Below are 22,759 nucleotides of genomic sequence, written 5' to 3'. Positions count from 1 at the left end.
AGAGCAGCCTCTCCTTTTGGGTGTGCTGCCAGGGAAGAGGTCAGCAGTGGCAGAAGGAAGGCAACCACTGCCTCTATTGCTTATGACAGAAAAGCACCACGTGCACCAGAAAAGGGCCACACCTTGGCAAAATCAAGTTGCCAAGGCAAGATTGCACTCTTAATACCCTCACTGCTGTGGAATTGTTCATGCTTTTGAACCCACTAAATTTAGATAAAGGGTATGGCAGTTGTGGCTTATATTCACCTGATTATAATCTGAACATGCAAGCTCTGCTCAGCTGAATAATCCTTACTTAATGGAGTTCTCCCACTTACGTCAATGCAAATACTTTGAATATGTAAAGCTAGCAGGTTCAGGCTCTGGTTTTCTGTCCGTAAGCATATATATCTTCAGCTCATGAGGCTGGTGAGGTTGCCTCTAAGCTGCAGGAATACACTGAACGCTCTCAGACTTAAGCAGATGAAGACATTGCTCAAGTGTTCTCACAGAAAAGGTCGCTACCGACTCCAGGACCAACCAGAAGTGCTGACAAGCAGGTGAAGAGCAGTGAGAAGCAGCCACCTCTTGTTAGGGAAGCTTACAAAAGTGGCAGGAGGTTTCTGCTGTCTGACTCGAGAGACACAGGGCAAGCCCTGTCTCCAAACAGCACAGCTCATTTTACCCGTGCTCATGAGATTTCTCAGGTCACTTGTTTTCTCATAAAACATCATGGCCAAAGCATAAGGAGAAGATTTGTTCTGCCTAGGGGGCAAGAGGGAGGGAATTTCGTGCATTCACCTTGGGCGAGCTGAGGTTTGACAACACCCAAGGCCAAATCCTGCCTCCCTGCGTATATGCAATTGCATTTAGTGCACAGGAACAACAGGCAAACAAGACTCCCTGTCCTCTCTTTGTAAAAGGAAGTTTACTGGGGAGCAAACTCACAGCTCTGCTAAAGGCAAAGTTATTTCCACAGAGCGAATCTTCAAGAACCAGTCATCTTCTGTTCAAGTGCAATTCAGGCTGAAAAGCCCATTTGTTCCCAAGGTATACAAAAAACAGAGCAACATCTGATTGCCCATGCTTGTTAGCCTGCTTTCTCTGCAGAGCAAACATAATTATCTAGATAAATAACAATTTACTGCTATTTACATCTTAGCTACGGAAATGCCAATTAAGGTCACCTCTTAGAATATTTAATCTCGGATACATGAGCCTGAAAGAACCTCATGTGAGTTTCTGTGTGACCCAGAAATAATTCTATGTGAATTTCTGATTGCCTTTGAGCTCTTCAGGACTACAGGAACAATGGGGTGTGTGTGTCTGCTTCCAAACAGATTCACTTGAGCTCCAAACCAGGTTAGCTGTAACACCGTTCACACTGCTCAAAGCAGGAATACTCTACAAAACTGTTCACGTGGCTGCCACTGGCTGCTCAAAACTGAACAGAGATTTCAGCTCATTTGCATGGATTTGACTGAACTCAAACTTCTTACTGTTCATTAACAGCTTAAAGAGACCCAGAAGACGGCCTTTTCTAAGAGTGATTATTCAAACAGCAACCTGCAATATTCCACTGTGGTTTTATTTAGTTTGCTCTTCTCATCCTAAAGTCAACTGAGAAACTCACTCACACTCGGGCTCAAGGAGCAAGAGCAAAATAACAGGAAGCTGTGGATTAATGAGTAAGTCAGCAGCACAATAAAAACTCTGCATCCTTTGGTGTACTTTGTTCATCTATTCTGAGTAATGTAACTTATGTGTAAGCATGTATTGTACGAGGGAAAGCAGTAAAAAGTCAGCATTTGTTCACTACTGTCACCATCACCACTGTTTCTATTCCAGCACTCTTTTGAAACGTTGTAACTGCCACAAGCAGCTGGGAAACCCCGCAGGTGGGGAGCACTGTGTGATACGTGGAGGCAAACATTGGCTTCTTAAAGACATCTCCTGCTAATATTCAAAACACTCTTCTGGTCTCTATTGACAGTTGCTGGATTTTTAAGTCAGAATTACCAAGACTTTGGATAAAAAGTGAAAAGAATGAGGTTTGTGGCAGAACAACATAAATTTCAGAGCTGCAATTTAGATTTGGTAGTTATGGTCAGACCCTCATGGGTGTAGAACCCTCAACGGCCCACTAAACTTACTGGGAGTTGCATAATTTTAGCATCTCTCAAAACCATAGACTTAAACTGTAATAAAATCATCACTGTTAGTAAAATGCCAGGGAAATAACTTCAATCCTTATTCTTCGTTAAGATCAGAACCATAACTGCTATACCCAGAAAGTCCATGTTTGCTCATTTCATTTGCATCCTTCAAGTATCTCTTCAATTATTTTTGGTTTTCCAGAAACCACATCTAAAAATGTGTCTAGCAGCCACTTGTTTTCAGGCTCTGACCAAATTCACTTTCACCTCGCAATTAGATGCTCTAACAACCCAGCAAGCTAACGAGCATTCTAGCCCTAATGCAGCAGTTAAATCTCCTTTGATTGGCCCAGCATGCCAAGCTTCCAGTCAGACTAATGACTTCCACCCCTTTGCTAACAGGACAATATGTTCCTAACTACTGAACTCCGACAATAATGTTTCCAGCTGTGCTGGTGAGATCACAAAAATGGCATTTTTATGAATTGTAATCAAAAAATGACTACAATGCAACACTTTCCTCACTGCCTTTGATGGTAAACATGTTCACCCCCCTTGAGATGACAATAAAAACAAGGAATGCTTTAATTGTGCTTGAAAATTATAGAATGTTTTTGAACACTCATTTTTATGGGACCTAGAAGTGATGGCCTGGCAGTCACCATAGTAGGTGAAAGGCTGCAAGCTGGACAACAGTTTGGCAAGAATAAAGCACATCTGGGCTTCTGATGTCTGAGATCCAAAAGGTATATTAGAGTCTATAAATAACAGAGACCAGCAGCGAGGACTTCCTCAGATAACAATTGCCTTGAGAAGTATTAAGTGAGTAGTTGCCAACGTGGCCAAGCATTTTCCTACCAAAGATACCCGTCTCCTTGTCACATCCTAATGAACACAAGTCTCGTGGACAGAACACAGTGAAAAACAAACAGCTTCCATTCTGCTGGGATACGTACTGCAAGAACGGCATCAGCACAACGCAGGAGCGAAGAAGAGGTCTTCTCTTGATTTCTCTTCTGAAACACGCGTTCTGCTGGAAGCCATCTTTGATGTTTAAGATATACTGGTTATGCCAGGTGACAAAGCGGACCTCCTTCAGACCTCGGCAGCTGGCTTCTTCTATCAGCCGTACAACGGGCTGTTGCGAGAAAACAGAAAACGCACACATGATAAACCATGGGTTCAAAGTGAGTATTTCTGCCAGGCACCTCAAGAAGTCCCTCTATCCAGTCCCTTCTCCTCCCCTCTTTCCCTTGCTCTGAACCCACAAGCCACTGAAAAGTGTTTCTTCTGGACTCTTTCCAGCTCTTGCACGATTCTATTTGCAAAGGCTGTATGCAGTGCTCTGCTCTAAGATTCCTAGCATGCTATAAAGTCAGCATGATGCAGGAAAAAAGGCGAACAAGATGCATTTTATACTGGCGGAGATCTTTCTAGCACTGCCAAAGTTTTAAGACACTGACCATACAATATTTTGTACAGCTCTGGTTAGCCACAGGTGAGCCCTTAACAACCACAGGTATCTAAAAGGCTTAGTGGAGAGCAAACAGAAATTTTGCTTTGCTTTGGTTTTGTCTGACACAATTGTGTTTAACAGCGGATGCAGGTTATGTGTCCATAATAGGGGTTAAAGAGCTGGAAGACAGAAGGCTTATTTAAAACCTGATACAGAAAACTATGTCCACTAAAGAGTGAAGGATAATGGTAACTTTTCAAATTGTTCAAAGAGAAAACAGACTGAAAGTGGGCATGCTGCTTATAGCACACAGTGCACTGATAGGCCTGTGCTACAACCCAAGAGCAGGACTCTGGAAGATGCTAAATACCTCAGAGTATTCCCTCCAGACGAAATGATCCCTGCAGAAGTACTTCCAGACCGTGTAGTAGTTGGAGCTGGAGTTGGGACAGGATGGTGTGGACAGCCTCCGCATTTGGTCAAACTCCACAGTTTCGTATAGTTTCATAACATTTAAATCCACCCAAAATTCGTGTCCTCTGGAAAGCATAAGAGAAATGAAGAACTGTCACTTTCTGTAATCCATTACAATTATCTGACGTGGCACAGGACGGAGCCCCAGCTCACATAGTGTTCCCCAGAGCCTGGATGTGCCCACATCCTACAGCCAGACCCACGACCAGAGGGATGCTCCACATGGAATGTATGCCAGGACAAAACAGGGCCAATTCACTCTTCACAAGGTTCTGTGGGCAGCAGTACCAACCACGATCAGCAGCAGAGAACAGCCCAAACCCAAACCCACCAGTCCTCCTGACCCAGCAGCATTTATTCCACACACATGAATCCTGCACAAAGCAATACACGTATCCTTGACATTTTGAACATACTTCCTGAGTAAATGCATCACACGACTGCACTGGAAGAAGCAACTACACACTATTCAAAAGGTTATTCTTGTGAAAGTTAGTGCTCCAGGGAAGAAAAGAAAATGCAAACGTCTCCAGATGAGGAGCATCTGCTGCCAACCCACCAGGGAGCTCAAGTATCTTTCACAACGTGCAACAAAACAGAACCAGTGCAATATGAAAAGGAGACAAGAGTTTGCTATTACACAGTTGATGCTGAGGAATATCAGCTATTTTTGAGTACACGTATTGCTGCTACAAAAACCAATGTTAATGTGCAACTGCAGTGAAGTGACTGGAGCTTTCAAAAGGACACGGAACACAATGGTGCTGTGGATGAAGAACCAGAGTGTGCCTTTTATCTAAAGGAAACTTCAACTGCCTCTCCTTTGCACTTCACAATGAATGACTGCAGAGTGGCTCAGCAAACAGTTTCTAATGTTGGTTTATGAGTTGGTGTTGAAAGATGCATCAAATTAAAACAAAAATCTCCAATTGCTGGCTTAGCAGCAAACAGGAACTTAGAACACAGAATGTAAAGAAGCTGAAAGATATGACAGTAATAGCACTCACTCCCTACAAAAGTATTTTTTTAGAACTTATTTTAGACATGAATGCATTTCCAAAATAATACAGCTTACATAATTAGTCTTCTACTTTTATAATCTCTACAGGTTGTCAGCTTACTGCTATTCATTCACAGCTACTAATTGCTTCTATTGGGAAATGCAGCTTTTGAGACTATACAAAGTACTTTCTTAGCAGCAAACATAAAGCTGAGACCTGAAATCTACAGCTTATTTTAAAACCTTGGATGACATTTTTTCTCAAGACAACGCTCTGTCGTGTACCATCCATGAGGGGCTCCCAGTTTGTTCCCTGTGCTTGCCAAAGGCATGCAGAGATGCATTTATTTGGGAGGAAAACCAGCAGCAATCAAAATAAACGCCCAGGGTGAAGGGACTGAAGTGACACGTTGGGCTTACAAAAAGCCCCACGTGCTTTTGGTAGTGAAACAAAAAAGATCTACCAGGAAAGTCAGCCCACCTTCCTGGTATGGAGTCATTTTGTTCTGTAACAGCAGGCTGCAATCTACCTTATTAGAAGACAACGTGTGAAACCATGAGGAAACAATCTGTGTGTGATACTGAGCTGCACTCCTGGCCAGCAGGAGCACGACAGGAGTTTGTGAGTGAAGTTCTTTGCAACTGGATTTTTAACACTGCCTTAGGGACACATGCTCTATCTTAGCAAAATATACATCCCCTGGCTGTATTCTGAATTTCACTGATCAGTAAAACCGTCAGTTTTGAGAAAAGCAAGTTTCAACTGGTGCTGCATTACCATTTGGAGTCAAGAGATGGACTCAGTGCCAGGCCCTGACTCAGGACCCCCAGACACTGCCGCCTGCTTTAAGAAGCAAATGCACAGCCAGGTATTCCTCAGTACAAAAGCTCATTGCTCAAGCATCCATTCCCACTTCCCTCTGTTTTCAAGTCAAACAACACAATGGGGTTCCCCTACTCCAAATATCTGTGACCTCCAAAAAGCACCAACAAACAGACGGACTTGTCTCTACAGATGTTATTTTCTCTTAAAGACAGTAACCCAGAGTTTAAGTGAAGCTGTTACAGTTTTGTGTGTTGCATGTGGTATCGTCAGATCAGACAGTGAGAAAATGCTTGGAGTGGTTTTGTGTTGATGCAGTGCAAAGAAAAAGGATGTAGTTCTTTACTATGACAGTGATGAGATGCTGGAACAGCTGCCCAGAGAGGCTGTGGATTCCCCATCCCTAGAGGTGTTCAAGGCCAGGTTGGATGGGCAGCCTGGTCCAGTATTAGATATGGAGGTTGGTGGCCCTACATGTGGCAGTGGGGTTGGAGTTTTTGATCCTTGAGGTCCCTTCCAACCCATGCCATTCTGTGATTCTACCTATGAACATCAGTCAAATCTTTAGTTTTGAAGACTGGAAAACAAATTGTGCAGGCACTTGAGACATGGGTGGCTGCTGGTACATCAGTGGGGCATCTAAAGTGTGCTCAGCTCTGCTACAACACAACTCCAGCAGGCACAGCAGAGAAAATTCGAGCAATGAAGCGAGGGAACCCAGTGGGAGGACAAACAGTGGTTGAGATGAAGGCAGCGTGGGCTGCTTTTCCTGCTGCTTTTCCTGCAGAGCAAACAGATCTCTGGGACAAACTCCCCAAGCCTCTGGCTTGATGGCGCATATGCAAAATATTTTGTGCATGCATTTTCTAGCTGCAAAGCAATTGAGGAACGGTAGGGTTTGTGCAGCATTCTTCTAGAAATATGAAAACCTCACATACCATTCCAGTAAAACGCATTGCTGTCAACTCTTTTCCTACATGAACAAAACCTACAGGCAGTTGAGGTTCTGTTTGAGAGTGACACGGCGGGCAGCTAGCGAGGGCCTGCACAGAAAATAGTTTCTCTGGAAGCTGAGTGTTTTTCTGTGGAACCTGCATAGAACTTGCCAGATTGCTTCTCCAGTTACCAACAAATGCAATGATTCTCTCTGCTGTTTGGAATTTTTTACATTTTTGCAGCTCACTGTTTCTGCCTCTCCTCTATCAAAGGAACCTCCCTGTAAGCAAGCTGAGGAACTGGCAGTTCCTGCTGACCAGTGCTCAAAATTCACTGCAATACAAACCTGGGCACCATGCACCCAACCAGCTCCCTGCACACCCCTGCTGACCACATGTATGATCTGAATTGGAATTCAACACAGCAACTCCTCTTGTTTCCTCATCTTGAAAGAGCAATGTTCAGCCCATTGGACCATAAGGGTCAGAGCCACCTACAGCACAAAGAGCATCCTCTGGCTCCAGGGCACCCAGGGCTGCCTTTCTGCTGCCCCACTCAGCCCCAGCTGCAAGTAGCTCACCTGCAGGAAGTGACAGATGAGAACCCAGGAGGCTCTAATTAGTTCTTGAAGAAAAAATGCCATCAAGCAATTTCTGAGATGCTTACAACATAAACACTGCTGTGGTGGTCTCTGTCCACTGCCCTCCGCTGGGAGCAGGGAAAGGCTCTGCCATTTTTTTCATGATGTAAACTTAGCCCAGTTTTACTGAAACTCAAATTTCCATTAAAAGGGGGATGCTCCAAAATAGCTATTTTTATCTGTAAAGCTAGTGAAGGGTTTGGATTGCTGCTTCCAATCGACTTTAATGGAAAATTGAGCATATGGATTCTCTGACATCTGCACAATCTGCTTTATTTTTCCATGAATACTTCAACTACAAACTTATAAATTCCCCACATTTTCTACCTAACATCTGCTAGAATAACAGTATTTTATACAGCTGAAAATCTTAAATAAAAGCATATTTAAACAACTGCATCTGAGAAACATACTGCCTGTCAAACAGCCACCTGCTCTTTTTCTTGCAGCTAAAATATTGACAATAAGAATATATGTTCTTTTGCTAAAAATCCCAATTCACATAAAATACATATTATCTCAATATTTATTTGCACTCTAACAGTTTCCATCTCCACGCAGGGATATGAACTTTTCAAATGACAACAGAGTGGCACTCATGCTCTGAAATCCTAAAATATATTTAGCAAAGATGTTTAATAATAGCTCTTTGGTTAAAGCACTTCCTCTGCATATTAAAAAGCCTATTACCAGCTTACATAATGCAAAGCCATGGCAGAAAAATGAACCGTGATTACAGCGGGCGTTGCGTGATTCCATCCCTGCGTGCGGCTTTAAGACACCGGTGATGAAAGCAGAAGCGACAACCGCACTTCTGGGCTGCCCAAGGCCCAAACGCAGCACACAGACCCCAAACTCGGGGCTCAAGAAAAGCCTGCTGGATGCTCAAGGTTACACCTGATACGTTCTTTAACATAACAACGCTTTCTCTTCAGTGCTGAGATGGGTTACTGCTTCTGAGGCACGGCATACGCACCAAGCAGCAGGCAGAGATCTTAAGGGGAAGGATGGAACAGGACAGCCTGAAGCCAGTAATAAAGCAGTGTTCTTTCTACAGTGTTTCCCAGCTGAAGAATTAATACATTTCTCTGCAAACACCACAAGATTTCCTGCTGCTGAAGCAGAGAATTGCCACCCCCATTTCACCCCAAGGGAGACTTCAACAGCTTCCCAAAGCCCCGCAGATCCGCGTGAGGTGGGAATGGAGACTGCTAACAACGCCTCTCCAACAATAGGCCTCGTAAATGGCTCCCTTCATGAAATAACCCACTTCAGTGGAGCTATCCTCACTGAGGAGTAAGCATTTGAACCCTATTCAGAATGCAGCACGCAAAGAAAACCAAATTTGGCGCTGTGTAACAGCAACAGCTCGAAATAAACTTCCACAAGGGCCCTCAAAAGCAGAACCCAGCTCCTGAGAAGCTCAGTCTTTGCTGCAACCGATCTGTAAGAGCCAACACAGTGGCAAAATCTCTTACAGACACAGAGCTGGCCAAGCACCCAGCAGCGAGCAGCAGCACTGCAGGCTGCTGGGCAACAAAGGGCTACTGAAACACAAGTGCTCGGGCTCAGCTTTGCTGGCATTCTTCTGAAGAACCTCAGCCTCACGTGAACTCTGCGTGCTCTTTCCACAGAAGTTCTGTAATTCTTATGTACAAATAGGTGACTAGGAGAAACAGCCTTTGCAAGTGCTATGAAAATGCATGTGGTTTCAAACTCTCCCAAGTACAGTTACATGTCATGCACCTTACCGCAAGCACAGCTCACAGAAAAACAAAACACAGCCATCAACAAAGGGCTGTGCAGGAAATGAAACTTGGTTCCCATCAGAACAGCTGTGACACTGAGAGCCAAACACTATTAGATGATGAAACTGCCCATTTTCTCTCTGACTAAGCTGGTTCCTCTCCATGCCAGCAACGGCCTGAAAGCCACTCAAGGGAGCAAACAAACCTAAAGGATCCAAGCAGGTACAGAGAGCTCTGTAGGTAAGTATGCAACGCTCAAACCCAACTCTGCTCCTATGGGAGCTTCAAGTCAAGCTGGTACATGGCACGCTGAGCCCACATTGGTTGTACTTCACAAGCACACGCAGCCAGCAATTGTTTGGAACTGCCAGCCATAGTCCAGCTCCAGGTGGGGGATCAGGTGTGTTTGAGCAAGAAACCGCACATCTCCTGTGGCAGGGTGCCTTAGTAAGAACTCCCTGTTTTAAGCATAGCTACATCAGTTGCAGCCAAAATTTGCTCCATTCAAACCCCAAACTGATTCAATCACAAACAGCAGCAGTGAAAGCCTGACTAACACCCAAGGGTGGGCACAACCTCACAGAGCAGCAACAGAAACGCAGGCAGATCCTGCTCAGCTGCTTGGAGGAGCATGCCTGAGAAGAGAACACGGCACCTTCCTGCACCGAGCAGCACCACAGCAGGGCAGCATGAACACGAGCTGGTAAACATGAGCCCTTAGTCTCGGTCTTGATCTTATCAGCATCTCTGTGTTCTGACACTGAACCAAGAGGGGCAGCAGGTGACAAGGCAGGAAATTAGCTCGGTGTTTTACTTAATTGGTTGCCTCCTCACATGGCAATACTTCTCTCAGCTGTAAGAAAAGAAAGGTGCTACAGAAAGAGCTACAACTCAAGGCTCTATCATAAGGGGAGAAAAACCAAACCACACAGATCACCTTTTTACTATTACTACAGCAACTTCACTGCTTTTCCTATCCCTTACCAAAACTACTGGGTCTTCAGAAAGGCAGGCTTTCCTGCCTGGGCTGCCCACGTTGCACTGTTAGCTGACTTTCATGGCAAGAGGGTCCACCTGACTGAGATCCACAGCTCTGGAACATACTGGGCCCAACACTGCTGAGCTGAGGGCCTGGCCCCAGACCAAGGCCTGTGCAGGTCCCTGCACACACAGCCACGCACCCCCAGGAGCTCACCAATGGCTGCTGTTGGCAGCCAGGGAGGCACTGGGTTAAAATGCTCCTTCTTGGGAGCTGCGGTTCCATCTACCATTCTGTAGCAGTGATGTCAAACACATTCACATCTTCCCATGATTTCCAGGACTCCTGCATGCACCAACATCACGATGTGAATGCCAGTCCTCTCTTCTCCACAGCAGAGAAGCATGGATGTCCTTGCCTGGGGTGGCCTGCTGCTTTCAGAGCTCTCCTCCCCGCACAGAGGGGGATGTGTTTCACAGAAGGTTGTTTTGTTCAAATTTTTTCTGTCACTGCAATGACAGAAAGCAGCCACAAAAGCCATCAGCTGAGCTTGCTGCTGACCCGGGCACTGTGATGGTTGGAGCCCTACAACTCCAAGCTTTTACTTACAAAACACATTTTCACAGATTAGAAGACACTGGTCAAAAACACTAGAAATTCTCCATGTGTAGCAAAACGAACAGAATTTTTGACTACAGTTCTAACGGCTTTTACTCCACCTTTGAGGAGCAAATTTGAAAATGTAATGAATAGAAGATGTTGCTGTTCTTTATTTGGATATTTGTCGGGGTCAGGAGTTTGCAGTGTTTGTTCTGGAGACAGCAGAGCACAGCCAAGAGCAGCAACAGAGCTAGGAGAAAGGTATTTGCTTTCACAGAGCTGCACTGCCACCTCCTCCTAAAGGCACTCAGATGGAGCCTACAGCCTTTTTTCAAAACCTTCTGCATGCACACAGCTGCTGATTTGCTCAGAATTTTACCCAATCTCAGGAGTTAGCTACTGAGAAATACCTCTGAGATTATGACAAATAACAAAGCTGCATCCATTTCCTCAATGCTTTCCATAAGTGCCCATACAAAGCCAAGCCTCACGCTCACTAGTGACCATCAAGCCCACACATCTCAGCCCCCAAACGCCCCATGCAGACGTTTCACGTCCCATGCTGCACAAGCACCCCCAGCTGCATTTTTTCTTTGTGCATTTCACTACAAGGAGCACGCTTTGTCATTACTGCTCAAATTCCTACTGGGTTCAACAAAGCCTTGGACCAACCAGGAAGGAACTCCATGATCACTGCTCTCGCTAAGCAAATAATTCTAACAGCCTCTTTCTGTCCCTCAGCCCAACGCAGTGGCAGGCAGACAATGCTGCAGCACTGTGACTGCTGGATTACCTGTAAGCAACTCCTCTGGGCAATCTGTTTCAACAGCTATAAATCTTTCTTTCAGAAAGGACTGTTTTATTAATGTAAGTACACACGGAACAGACTGACCTCAACCTGAAGCCAGGTGACAGCTGTTTCCAAAACTGCAATCTGTTTATTGACATGAAACAAGAAAAGGGATATAAACGACTGCTGATGCCTGCGAGGGCTCAACGTGACACTTGGAACTTCCCTGTTCGAAGCCAATTAGTTTTACTTCATATGCAAATGGTGCTATAAAGTGGGGCAAAAATCAATTCACTGAAATGTTCTGGCATAAAGCAGAAAGCAAACACACTTCCAAAATCTCTTCACATGCTTTTAGTGGGAGTCCTTGTCTTGCATTCCTTCTAGCAGGGAATTAGAAGTTCAGAATCACTCAGCTGTGTCTATTCAAGAAACACCACACCAAGTCACACGGCACGGTGAATTTCAGATGTTTTCTCATCTCCGGTGCTATCAGTAACACATGAGTTATCTCACACCGTGGCAGCTGGGCAGATCAGAAAGAGAACTTCCTAATTTAGCTATTCAATAGGTCACGCTGTGAGCATAAGTCCTCAAACAACTGCCGTGCTTACACTGTGCTCTGTAGCGCTTTAAAGGTGGGTAAGAATGTTCTCACAGAATCACAGGAGCACACTGCAAACAAGAGCAGAGCAAAATCAATCTCCTGCACATTTCTTTCTGTCCTTACCTTTCCTTCCCAGGTCTCTCCACGCACTCACTGACAGTCCTGGTAGGGAACACCTATTCCTTACGCTGTGTGCAAGAACCATTACAAGCCAGCTGCCTCCAGGCAGAACATACACCACTGAGCTCCATCTGCCTCTCCCTGGCTGGAGCCACGCACGCACCTTTGTCTTCCAGCTCTCAGGACTGATTTCATACAACTCACACCAACATAATGACACTGGAGAGTCCTAATCCTGTGATGAAGCCGGACTGCAATTGGACAGTGGGGCTTATGGTTTACTTAGAGCAAAGGCAGACGTAGGTGGGGGCAAAAGGACAACACATCAGCATCAGATTTCAGACAGACAGACTGAAAAGCTGCTGTTTCATGTGAGTTGGGACATGCCAGGTGCACGTGTTTGAACAGAGGCCACGATTCCCACGGCACACAGGGACAACTCCTCTGCCAAGAGGGGGGAGGAATTCCCAGCCAAAGGGGGATCTGATGGGTCAGGAACCACACAGTTGTTTTAAACAAATCCTCATGTAATCAGTTAGGAGGCTGCTTATTTTGCAAAGCAGCACATGCATGATTAGACAGGTGTATGTGCATAGGGAAGACCTGCTGAGTTCTGCACCAAGCGTTTCCCCTTCCTCAAGAGCATCTTAAAATATCACAGCTGGGGTATTCTCATGCTGAAAAGCAGCACTTGGCATTGTTCTCTCAAATACTTGGCTGCAGGCTGGAACTTCTCCAGGGCCACTCCTCACACACATGAAGAAAACAGAGTGCTTGGAAGTATTTTAACCTGCTGAAGTTTGTATATACTGTGTACATAGCTTGCTGTTTGGCTATAAATACTTGGTAAGACTTAAGAGAGCAAAACTACAAACAGTTTATCATAAAGTTATACATTCAGTCTGCGGTCACATGCAGCGAGTGAGTATCCAAGGCAGTTGAGTTATAAAGAAGCAACTGAGTAAGGTTCCCCATTTTCCTGCTTTAGGATCACGTCCCCCTTAGGTGAAAGGCACTATCTGAATGTTTACGTTATTCACCTCAAAACACTGGACATGAAGAAAAAATATGAATAGCTCCTTAGAGAACATCATACTTGAATTTGGAGCTTACTGTCCCACAACACTTTCAGCACAACTTGATCAGAGCAGCAGGCTGTGATGATATTAGGCACGCAGACAGCAATAACTACTTACTGTGCCATACAAACCTATTTAAAACAACTATCACCCACTGGCTATTAGCAGTTGGCTTCTGCATGGCCTTTCTTGGACATGCAAACTGCTGAACAGACATTTCCTCGTCGCATGCAATCTGTACAGATAGGCCTGTAAAGCTAGTCTGACCACAGGAGATTAATAGCGTTAGCCAAATAATGTGGTAACCATGTGAACGATGAGCTGTCCCAGCATGTTTGCAAGTCTCCCAGCAAGGTTCAACAGGCTCTATCTGCATCTTGTTGCCATGAGACACAACATGGCCCTGAACAAAGCAAAGCCAGGTTGCACTGACCACCAGCCAGCAACAGCAGGAGCCACGCAGCACTTGACCCTCTGTGCCCAAGAGGTGAGCAGGGTCTTCAGGCAGGAGCTAACTTGTGTTGCCTCTTGCACAAGAGCACTTCTTGCCACAAGGCACAGGAAAGCACTTCCCCTCAGCTCAAAACCTAGTTTGAAACCACACTAAGTCTTAAGGCATATCTGCTTCGGTGTCTGAAGCAAGCAGCTCTGCTCTTAAAAAAAAAGTGTCACTTCCCGGTTCTCTCTGATGCTTACCGAGAAACACGAAGCTCTCTGAAGGGATGGAACATGCAAGAGTTACAGAACTGGTCTATTTATCATTCCACCAGAGGATATTTTAAGTTTGCAACAATGTTCCTGTGTTGCAGCAGGACACGGTGTTACAGCACGGACTTAAGCAAGGATCTTCGCAAAGTCTCCTGAGAGCAGGAAGAAGAAAGAGCAGGAGCCACTTCTGCTCGGGGCGCTGCAGTGTGGGAAGGAGCTGCCCCTGCCTCACAGCACACCCCAGGCTGGCTGCAGCTCAGCAGCTGTGCCCTGATCCAGCACACCCACCGTGCCCGAGACCGTGCTGTTTCTCTGACTTCATCCGTGGTAACAGAACGTTACGTGTCTGCCAACAACTCTGAGTTTCTTCCTGACCAGTTCAGACAGAAACTCGGTGTACCGAGAGGCCAAACTACTCACCAGCCTGGAAACCTGCAAAAAAAGTGTGAAGGAGGACAGCATGGCTCAGCCAGCTTCACAAGCTGTGATCTGATGACTAAGCAATTACGAAGCATTGTTCCTTCTAAGATTAATCATCTGGGACTCCAACACTGAGAACAGGCAGATTGTGGGGATAGCAATGGATTTTGTGGACACATGCTAAAAAACAGGCTAACAAAAAAAAAAAAAAACAACAAACAATTCTGCTCATCTGTGCAAAGCTCAAATTTAAACTGCTTGCAGGAGCTTATCTTAGTCCTTTGGTCGATATTTTCTGTTTACAGAAACCTTTTAAAATAATTGGAAAAAAAAATGGAAGCATACATTGTAAAATATGGTGAATTTTATCTGCTAGACAGTTACAAGATTTATTCTATGCTTAATTAGATGGGCATATTTTTCCAGGACAAATAGGATAAATTTGCTAGTTGACAGAGCCTGAACTGTGGTATCTAACCCAACGTCCAGTCAGGTAAAGGCTCACGGACACCTGGTGCATTACACTGGGTCTCTGATGCCCAACTGGAAATCTCTACATAGTAAATGCAAATCAAATAATCCTGCCCTAACACACCGAGGAAGAAAGGATACTCCTGTGATAGAACACGGATGGCAAAGACTAATCTGACACTTCTGCTACAAAGGTATGGAAGCATCACTTTGAATTTCAACTGCTGCTGGAATAAGTTGCACGGAGCTTACAGAGTGCAGCGGGGGGAGGCGAGGGTGAGAACTGCGTGTTGTTATTTCCCCTAGAAAAAGAAAGTATTCAGAAGTCCATACCCTGAACTCACGTAACACAGACCTGATGAACTTGCAAATGTCAGCACTCCCTACTACTATTCAAAAGGAAACCTGTGTTATAAAAGATTAAGTAGTTTTGGTTTTGATCTCAGGGTGCAGGATTGAGTCTAAATCGATAGCAAACACCTTCTATGTTTCCCTGGTTATCTACTCCCTTCCCAAGATTAGAAAATGGTACGATGTGCAGAGGAAACAAGAACTAATACAGTTCAACATTCCTGGATCACAACACTTAACTGGATCAGCATTTCTGGATGTGCTCCTTATGCGGTTCTTACTGAATCAGCTGAAACCTCACTATGTTATCAGCCACACAGAAGTCTCACAAAGAATCACAGAATGGATTGGGTTGGAAGGGACCCCAAGGATCATCAAGTTCCAATCCTCCTGCCACAGAAACTTAACGCAGTACCAATGTGAGTTCAGTTACTTAGCACATCATTATGAAGACTGTTCAGAGTGCATGGCCTGGAGTCACTGTGACAGAAAGCACTGCAACACCACTCCTGTTTCAATCACTGCAAAGGCTCATTCACACCCCTACTTCTTCTAATATAGAGAAGAGACTAACTAGGAATGTAAAGAACAAGTACAATGTTCACAACAGCCTCTGCCAAAACAAAGTTTCCTTATTTCTTCTGCACTTCCCAGTTGCTAAACATCAGTTTTAACAGGCATGAAATCATTTTCTGTCTGTGACAAACTTCTTAAATATCAAGGCAACATCAGGACAGGGTTTGGAAAACCCTTGTACACAAAATACCAGAACAAAGAACCCACATTCTGTCATATTTCTGCACCATTGCTTGGATTTGCAAATAAGTAACCTAATCCATCACCTACCGATACTTCACTTTGATCCTATCATTGTCAGGGTTGCAGTAGAGTCTTTCCAGATGCTCCTGGGAATCATTGCTCACGCTCTGCCAACTCTGGGTTGCTGTCCTTCTCACCTGCCAATGATAGGGCAACACTGTGTGATGTTTTGGACAATCATTGCCATAAACACAAGCGCCCTGGAGAAAATCAACACAGATTTCTATTCCATCTTCCTGATGGGTGTGATATTGCAGCTGGTTCAAGAGCTCAAATACCAGATCAAGTGAAGCTTCCTCACTTTTATCCTGGAATATTCCAGCACTGAATTTATTGCTTGAGTTTAGAGTGTATTGCATGGGACAGCTATTCTCTTGGAATAGGCCAGCTGTGTAGCTTTCCAGAAGCTTGCTTGGGAACAAAGGACATGCAGCACCATCGCTAGAAGATGGGTGCAAAGGGCGATCCTGGAACGATTCATTACTAGTGTCAGCAGCAGTCCCAGGAGCAGTTTCTGATGAGAAGCTTTGCTCTCCTGACTGCACCTCCTGCTCAGGATGCCCAGGTACAGGATGAGCTCCCAGCAATTGACTCTGCATGTCTGGAGCTGTTGGAACCAGCACAGTCACATTACTTTCTGGCTGGGGACAAGTAGTACCGAGTTCCAGAGCCTTTTTCACAGCAGGTTCACACAAATCACTATGATCCCCTCCTTGTCCTCGAGGCACAAAAACTCTATCCAAGGTCCCAGATCCCAGCAAACTGGTAAAGATTGGCCGCAAAGCCCGGAGAGTTTGTGTGTCCAGTCTCTTCTGCACTTGCTGTTTCTTCTTGAAGCAAGGCTTCACCGGTGGAATCTTTTCAGACAGTCTTATCTGAGGAGGAAAGTCCTCTGAAGGAGGGCGCTTCATTCCTGGGCAGTGAGTCTGCGGCGCAATACACGCCGGCTTTGCTTCGGTGTCCATCACAGACTCTGCTCTCCAAATCACTTTCAAATGTCCCAGAGCCTCACCAGGATCAATCTAGGGCAGAAAGGAAAACAAGACAGTTAATCTCTCTAATTGCTCATGGTTGACATGAACAAGATCACCCCTGGAGAGGATTTGAAGCCAGCAACGGCAAACTCCTCCCCTCTCTGTGACTGCGGGTAGCCCCTAGGCACGTAAAGCATGAAACCAGCTAAACTCAGGCTAATTAATCCCAAACACACACTCATCGTCTTCTCACATGAAATCTCAGAGACACTCAGGCACGCACACACAGTCCCCAGAGGGGGGGCAGGAAAGGGGGATGGTCTGATTCTTTCCTTCCTGCGACGATGCTTAATAACAAACAGCACTTCAGCTCATCATGCTGCACAAAAGTGAGCTCTGTGTTGCTCAGTTTCACGTCTCCTCACTCGCACACCTGAGAACTGCCCAGGAATGGCCGCTCCCCCCACACACACGCCCAGCTCCTGACTCACAGCACACTGCACCCAGTCACCCTGCAGTGACACACCGCTCCCCTCCCACCTCGCCAAGCAGAGCTCCGGCTGGGCAGGGACAGAAACTAAGGCTGATGCTTACTCACCAGAGACAAATTCAATTAGCCCTAAGATGAAAACTAAATTTTTTCCTCACGTATAAACGAGCGGTATGTCTCTTAAGTCACCAGAAAGCAAGCTGTGTGCCTTTTAATCAGCAATCTAGCAATATTTGATTACATTTAATTAAACCCTCTCCCACCTCCGTGCCCATCACCTCAGAGCTTGGAGTGGAACCCATTAGGGATTACTTCATGGTAAATGCATTCCAAGCAAAGTCACTTCTCATTTCAAACCAAAATCTCAGAAAACAGATAAGATCTGGCCATCATTTCTTACTAGCAAGGATCACTCTGGAAAGTCTCTCACCAAGTCTTCCTTATTTTGGAACGTTCATCTAAGAGGCTTTTGCATTACCCTGGGAAACAGCACTGCCAAGATCGCCAGGAAAAAGAAAGCAGTTGGACTACTCACTCCTATTTTTAAGTTTAAAGCAATCGGTGCATTTGTCTGCCAGGAAAAGCAAGCTTGCAAATTACTGGGACCTCTCTTACTGCTCCCCAGCTACAACAGGCTTCCTAAGCCACCAGCAGTACCCTCAGCCTTCATGCAACCCCAAGCCCTGCCCCGCACGGCAGCCCCTGGTGTGCGAGGTAAAAGCCTGGGCAGCTCTCCAGTTCTATCTCTGTGCTGCTCCTGTACTGTTGGCGCTCAGTTGATTACTTTGCTGTTCACGTTTCACCCTTACGGAACTGCCTGGCTGCACAGAGCAGAATCCCCCAGCAGCTCCAAAAATAGAAAGCAGTGGGCATACTGAACAGCAGAACTCACTGCCGTTTCTATTTCAGCATTTTTACATCGTTCATTCGATGCTATTTAGAAACAACCTCAGCAACCGCCAGGCGCAATGCTATATTTGCACAACGTATTTCAACAGAAAAAGATCTCCCGGTGTGAGATTTCAGCCCTAAGCGCTGCCACGAGCCGCACCCCCAACTCCCCTCGCTGAAGAAAGCCAACACGAAGCTCCCAGAATCAAGGGACACCGACCGACCCCAGCACACTGCACACCGAGCTGCTCCCCAACCTACCGACCGACCGCAGCTCCCGTGTGTGCAACCAGCCTGCTGCAGGGGGCAAGGAAAAAAATAAGAACGGTAAAAAAGAAAAAAAGAAAAAGAAAAAAAGAAAAAAAAAAAAAAAAAAAAGCAGGCTGCTACGGCCGGCCGCTGTTAACAGCGTTCCCAGCCACAGAGCGACCGCTCGGGGCAGCAGCAGGCCGGCGGCGAGCCGTGCAGGCGGCGAGCCGTGCAGCGGAGCGGGCCCCGGGCAGGCGCATGGCAATCCCGGCAGCGCTCCGCAGCTCCGCTCCGCTCCTCTGCCCCGCGCCCGCTCGGCCCGCACATTTAAATAGCGCTTCCCGAGGGCAGCTGCGCGGGGCGGAGCCGGGCACCGCCTGTGTCGGGAAGGGGCCCGCCCCGGGCGGCTCGGCGCGGCTCCGGAACGGAACTACCGGCCGCTGCCAGCCCCCCCGTTACCGCTTCGGAGCAAACAGCCTGCACTAAAACCAACGACAGCACCGGAGCTCCCGACCTTACCCAACTTCCTAGTCTGGGCTGCTCTAGGAGCGCTCCTTCGTGACGACGTGCACCGTACCCCCATCCCGAGTGTAACTCCGCACCGCTCCAGCACGGAGCTGCAGCACCCGGGCCCGGCCCACCCACCGCTTCAAGGGACGTGCAGCAAAGGCGATCGTAATAAACTGGAACGAGTTCCCGTCTATTTACACAGCATAGCGTAGAGATGGAAGGCGTTACGAGCGTAGCTAACTTTCCTTTGTCCAAAAGCCAGCAGCATGCTGTCATCTTCCGGCAGGCGGCTGTGCGTGTGTGAGCGCACGAGGCAGCCCAGCTGTGTGGGTGCTGAGGCAGCCCGTGCTGCAGCAGAACGCGTCCTGTGTTCATACAGCCTGACAGCTCCTCAGCACCACTGACCTGACCACAGAGCTACCTACAGCGGGGGAAAGGCTAATCGACGCTCAAATGGATGGCGATGGAACGCCTATCACGGTGTTTGCTGCGGTGCTGTTCTCTTCAACAAAGCCAGGCCTCCATTCCCTTTGTGCGTACATGCTCAACAACTTTATAGCATTAGGTATCCAGAGAACACAAGCATCTGGAAAGAAGCTGTCAGCTCACAAGGTGACAGCAGGAATTAAGTGCATTTGGAAAATGCTGCATGGATGCACTTATAATGCGCCAGCGCTACAAAGAAATTACAGCACTCAGCTCCATGCAGTCAAAGCCAACTGCTTACAGAGTGACACAACAGAGGCTGAGGAAAGCAGGCATCTGCACCTACAGGAGCCAAAAACAAATTTTCAGCCCTAATTGAGCCCTGAGTGCCTGAAACATCAGGCAGGCACAGCCCTGCACTGTCAGGGCACAGCGAGAGTTTAGTAAGCGCAGTGACCGGCGATGCGTCACACCCTCACCCCACGAGAGAGAACTGGGTGCATGTTTGCTTCTTGTTTTCTATTACAGGGGCAGAAATTATCTGTTTGGAATGGCTGATTTCATGCATGAGATATAAATAACGCAGCCGGCTGAACAACACGCCACGATACGCACAACTCCCACTGCGGAGGGCGGGAGGATGGCACCAAGACAGGAGGAGGCTGCAATCTTTCTCCATGCAAATGTATAATTAAAGGAAACAGATCACGGCACGGCAGCAGATCACGAAGCTGTTTCTGAGGCTATCCCACCCAAATGCAAAAAGCAAGCAACCACGACCGCCAGGAAAGCGTGACCTCATTTTTAAATACATGTTCAAGTTTTAAGCAAAAGCTTTCATTATTTCTTTCAAATGGCAAAGTGCACTGAAGTGAATGCAGTCATTTACAACCGTGACTTGCAGATAACATAGCTGTCAGCAGGCACACATCACCTATTTGCTGAGAAAAGAAGCAAAATATCTTCACTCAGAGGTTCACAAAGTGGCCTTCAGCCCACTGAAAAAAAACAAGGCCTCCTTTTCAACCCGAGTCCTTGCACAATGGACATTTTTAACTTCATAAGAACATACTGCCTTACATCAATTGCCCGTTTCTCATGCTTAACGTGAAGTCAGCACACGTTGATGGGAATGAAGGATGCTGCAGAACAAGGCCCACAGAAGCTGTGCTGTACCTTCTAAGTTCCTCAGAAGCCACACATTCCAAGGACATCTCGCTTACTCAGTTGCTTTGTGCATTTCAAAGTATGAGAGCAGAAGGGGGAGGAATAGGCACTGCCACAAGCTCTTTAAGTTTTAGCTCGGTGTAGAAGCAAAGAAGAAAGCTGTTATATTCTGTTCTGCCTTCCCTCCACGCCAGCAAGTTTAGGAGTGGCACATCCCACTGCTTCAAATCAGACAAGGGCTCCCACATAACCCAATTACTGGAGAGGCCCAGCAATCCAAGCCTGAGCTCTCACCACTCACTGTATTCCACACGTCCTCAGATGCCTCCACCTCACAGACTGGCCGTTCGTGACCTTGGTTAGGCTGCTCTAACAGAGTGCTCCCCTGAAGGTGTGTGGTATGGAAGAACTGCTGAGAAACAACTGGATGTGGCTCTGGGCAGCCTGGTCTGCTGGTTGGTGGCCCTGCCATAGCGGGGGGGTTGGAACTGGATGAGCATTGTGGTCCTTTGCAACCCAGGTCACGCTATGATTCTATGACTCTTCAAATAGCTTCTCATAGGAAATTAAAAGTTTTTGAAGCAATGATTAAAAAAAAAAAAAATGCGTGGGAGCAAAACCAATGTATGGTGCAACATATTTTACAATCTTTAGAACCAGCAAAAAAAGTGAATGAAAAATGTGAAGTTACTTCCCTGCCTGAACTACATATCTAATTCAGTCATCTGTCCAGAAAGTTTCCAACACACTTACACTTTTGTTTTTTCCACTGTGATGCAGGTGATCACTGAAACTACTGGAAAGAGAAGTAGTTACGTGGTGCTGCAGGGCACACACCTTCCTGGAGTCCCCAGCACAGCCTTTTGGAAAGTAAGGCAGCTGGTTCCAGAAAAGGTGAATCGAGGTCATCGTGCAAAACAGTCAGTGCTGCAAGATCTCTTTTCACTGATAGCACGATAACTCAGCACTCACAAAACCACTGCTATCGTGCTGAGATCTTTGCTACTCACAGACTTCTCAAGACTGAAATTCAAGTTTACAGAAAGGTGAGTTGGCTGGAAGTTACCTTATTTTAAGATTACTTACAATACTGTGCTTAGGTGGCCCTCATGAATTTCAAGGCATTAAGAAACAAGTCTCCTGAGCAAGATGCTCAGCAATACCATCCTGTATTCTGCACGTGCACAACACAAGCAATCCACTCTGCTTTACACAACAAATCGAGAAAAGAATCAGGTTGACTTCAGAGGTGCCCAATTTCCTCCAACTTCTCGATCTTTTCTCCTACATAACCAACCACTGTATGAATTTCTACACTAAAAATGGTTTACAACACTAGATTTTCCATTACCTACAGGTAAAGAAGTCAGTATGTACTAATAAATAAAATACTGAGGATCTGTTGTTCTGGGCTTTTTCATTAATATTACAGAATAATTATCTGCTCTAACAGCTAAGCAAAAGTACAGAATGAATCACAGCCAAGTTAAGCAACAAGTTACTGACAAGGGGAGGACACAGGTTCCTTGTCTCATACTGCAGCACCTGACATACTGGATGAGCCATTCAGCACTCCAATGTCCAAGCAAGCATAGCAGTGCATACACTCCTTTCTTTGCTATGCAGCAGCACGTACAAATGTTGAAAATAAGAAACAGGATGAAAGAACTGTCCTTAAACTACCAAATCATTAGTATTTGCATACAAAATCCACTACAGTTAGCATACCTTTATGTTAGTAGAATCAGTAGATTTCTGCCTTTATGCAGCTAAATTGATGCCAATCTATTAATGCTTCATGGCACGCAGTGAAAGATGTACATTTATTATATGAAAATCAGTACAAAACTCAATTCAACTGTACAGCTACTTTTTATTGTAATGCCTAAAAAAATA

General features: G+C 46.0%; 1 protein-coding gene across 3 annotated transcripts in view; it reads right to left on the bottom strand.

Moving 5' to 3' along the window:
* LOC122185427 (TCDD inducible poly(ADP-ribose) polymerase) overlaps positions 1 to 22,759 on the bottom strand; it is a 32,911-nt gene that overhangs the window by 1,823 nt on the left and 8,329 nt on the right. For 2 of the 3 annotated variants that reach the window (XM_042881221.1, XM_042881222.1), the window contains exons 3-5: positions 16,184 to 17,178; positions 3,962 to 4,130; positions 3,092 to 3,273 (exon numbers count right to left, since the gene is read on the bottom strand). In XM_042881221.1, the coding sequence (XP_042737155.1) occupies positions 3,092 to 3,273; positions 3,962 to 4,130; positions 16,184 to 17,121 (1,289 nt within the window). In that variant the 5' untranslated portion in view covers positions 17,122 to 17,178. Of the gene's footprint in view, positions 1 to 3,091; positions 3,274 to 3,961; positions 4,131 to 16,183; positions 17,179 to 18,772; positions 18,979 to 22,759 lie in introns of those variants that run through there. The other variant, XM_042881220.1, reaches the window with a different exon arrangement.

Source organism: Lagopus leucura, unplaced genomic scaffold (genome assembly GCF_019238085.1).
Source record: "Lagopus leucura isolate 7727_CA_CO unplaced genomic scaffold, USGS_WTPT01 Super-Scaffold_100029, whole genome shotgun sequence".
In the NCBI taxonomy this organism is placed as follows: domain Eukaryota; kingdom Metazoa; phylum Chordata; class Aves; order Galliformes; family Phasianidae; genus Lagopus; species Lagopus leucura.
The sequence above is the reverse complement of the archived record's forward strand: the minus strand, read 5'-3'. Positions and strand labels throughout refer to the sequence as shown.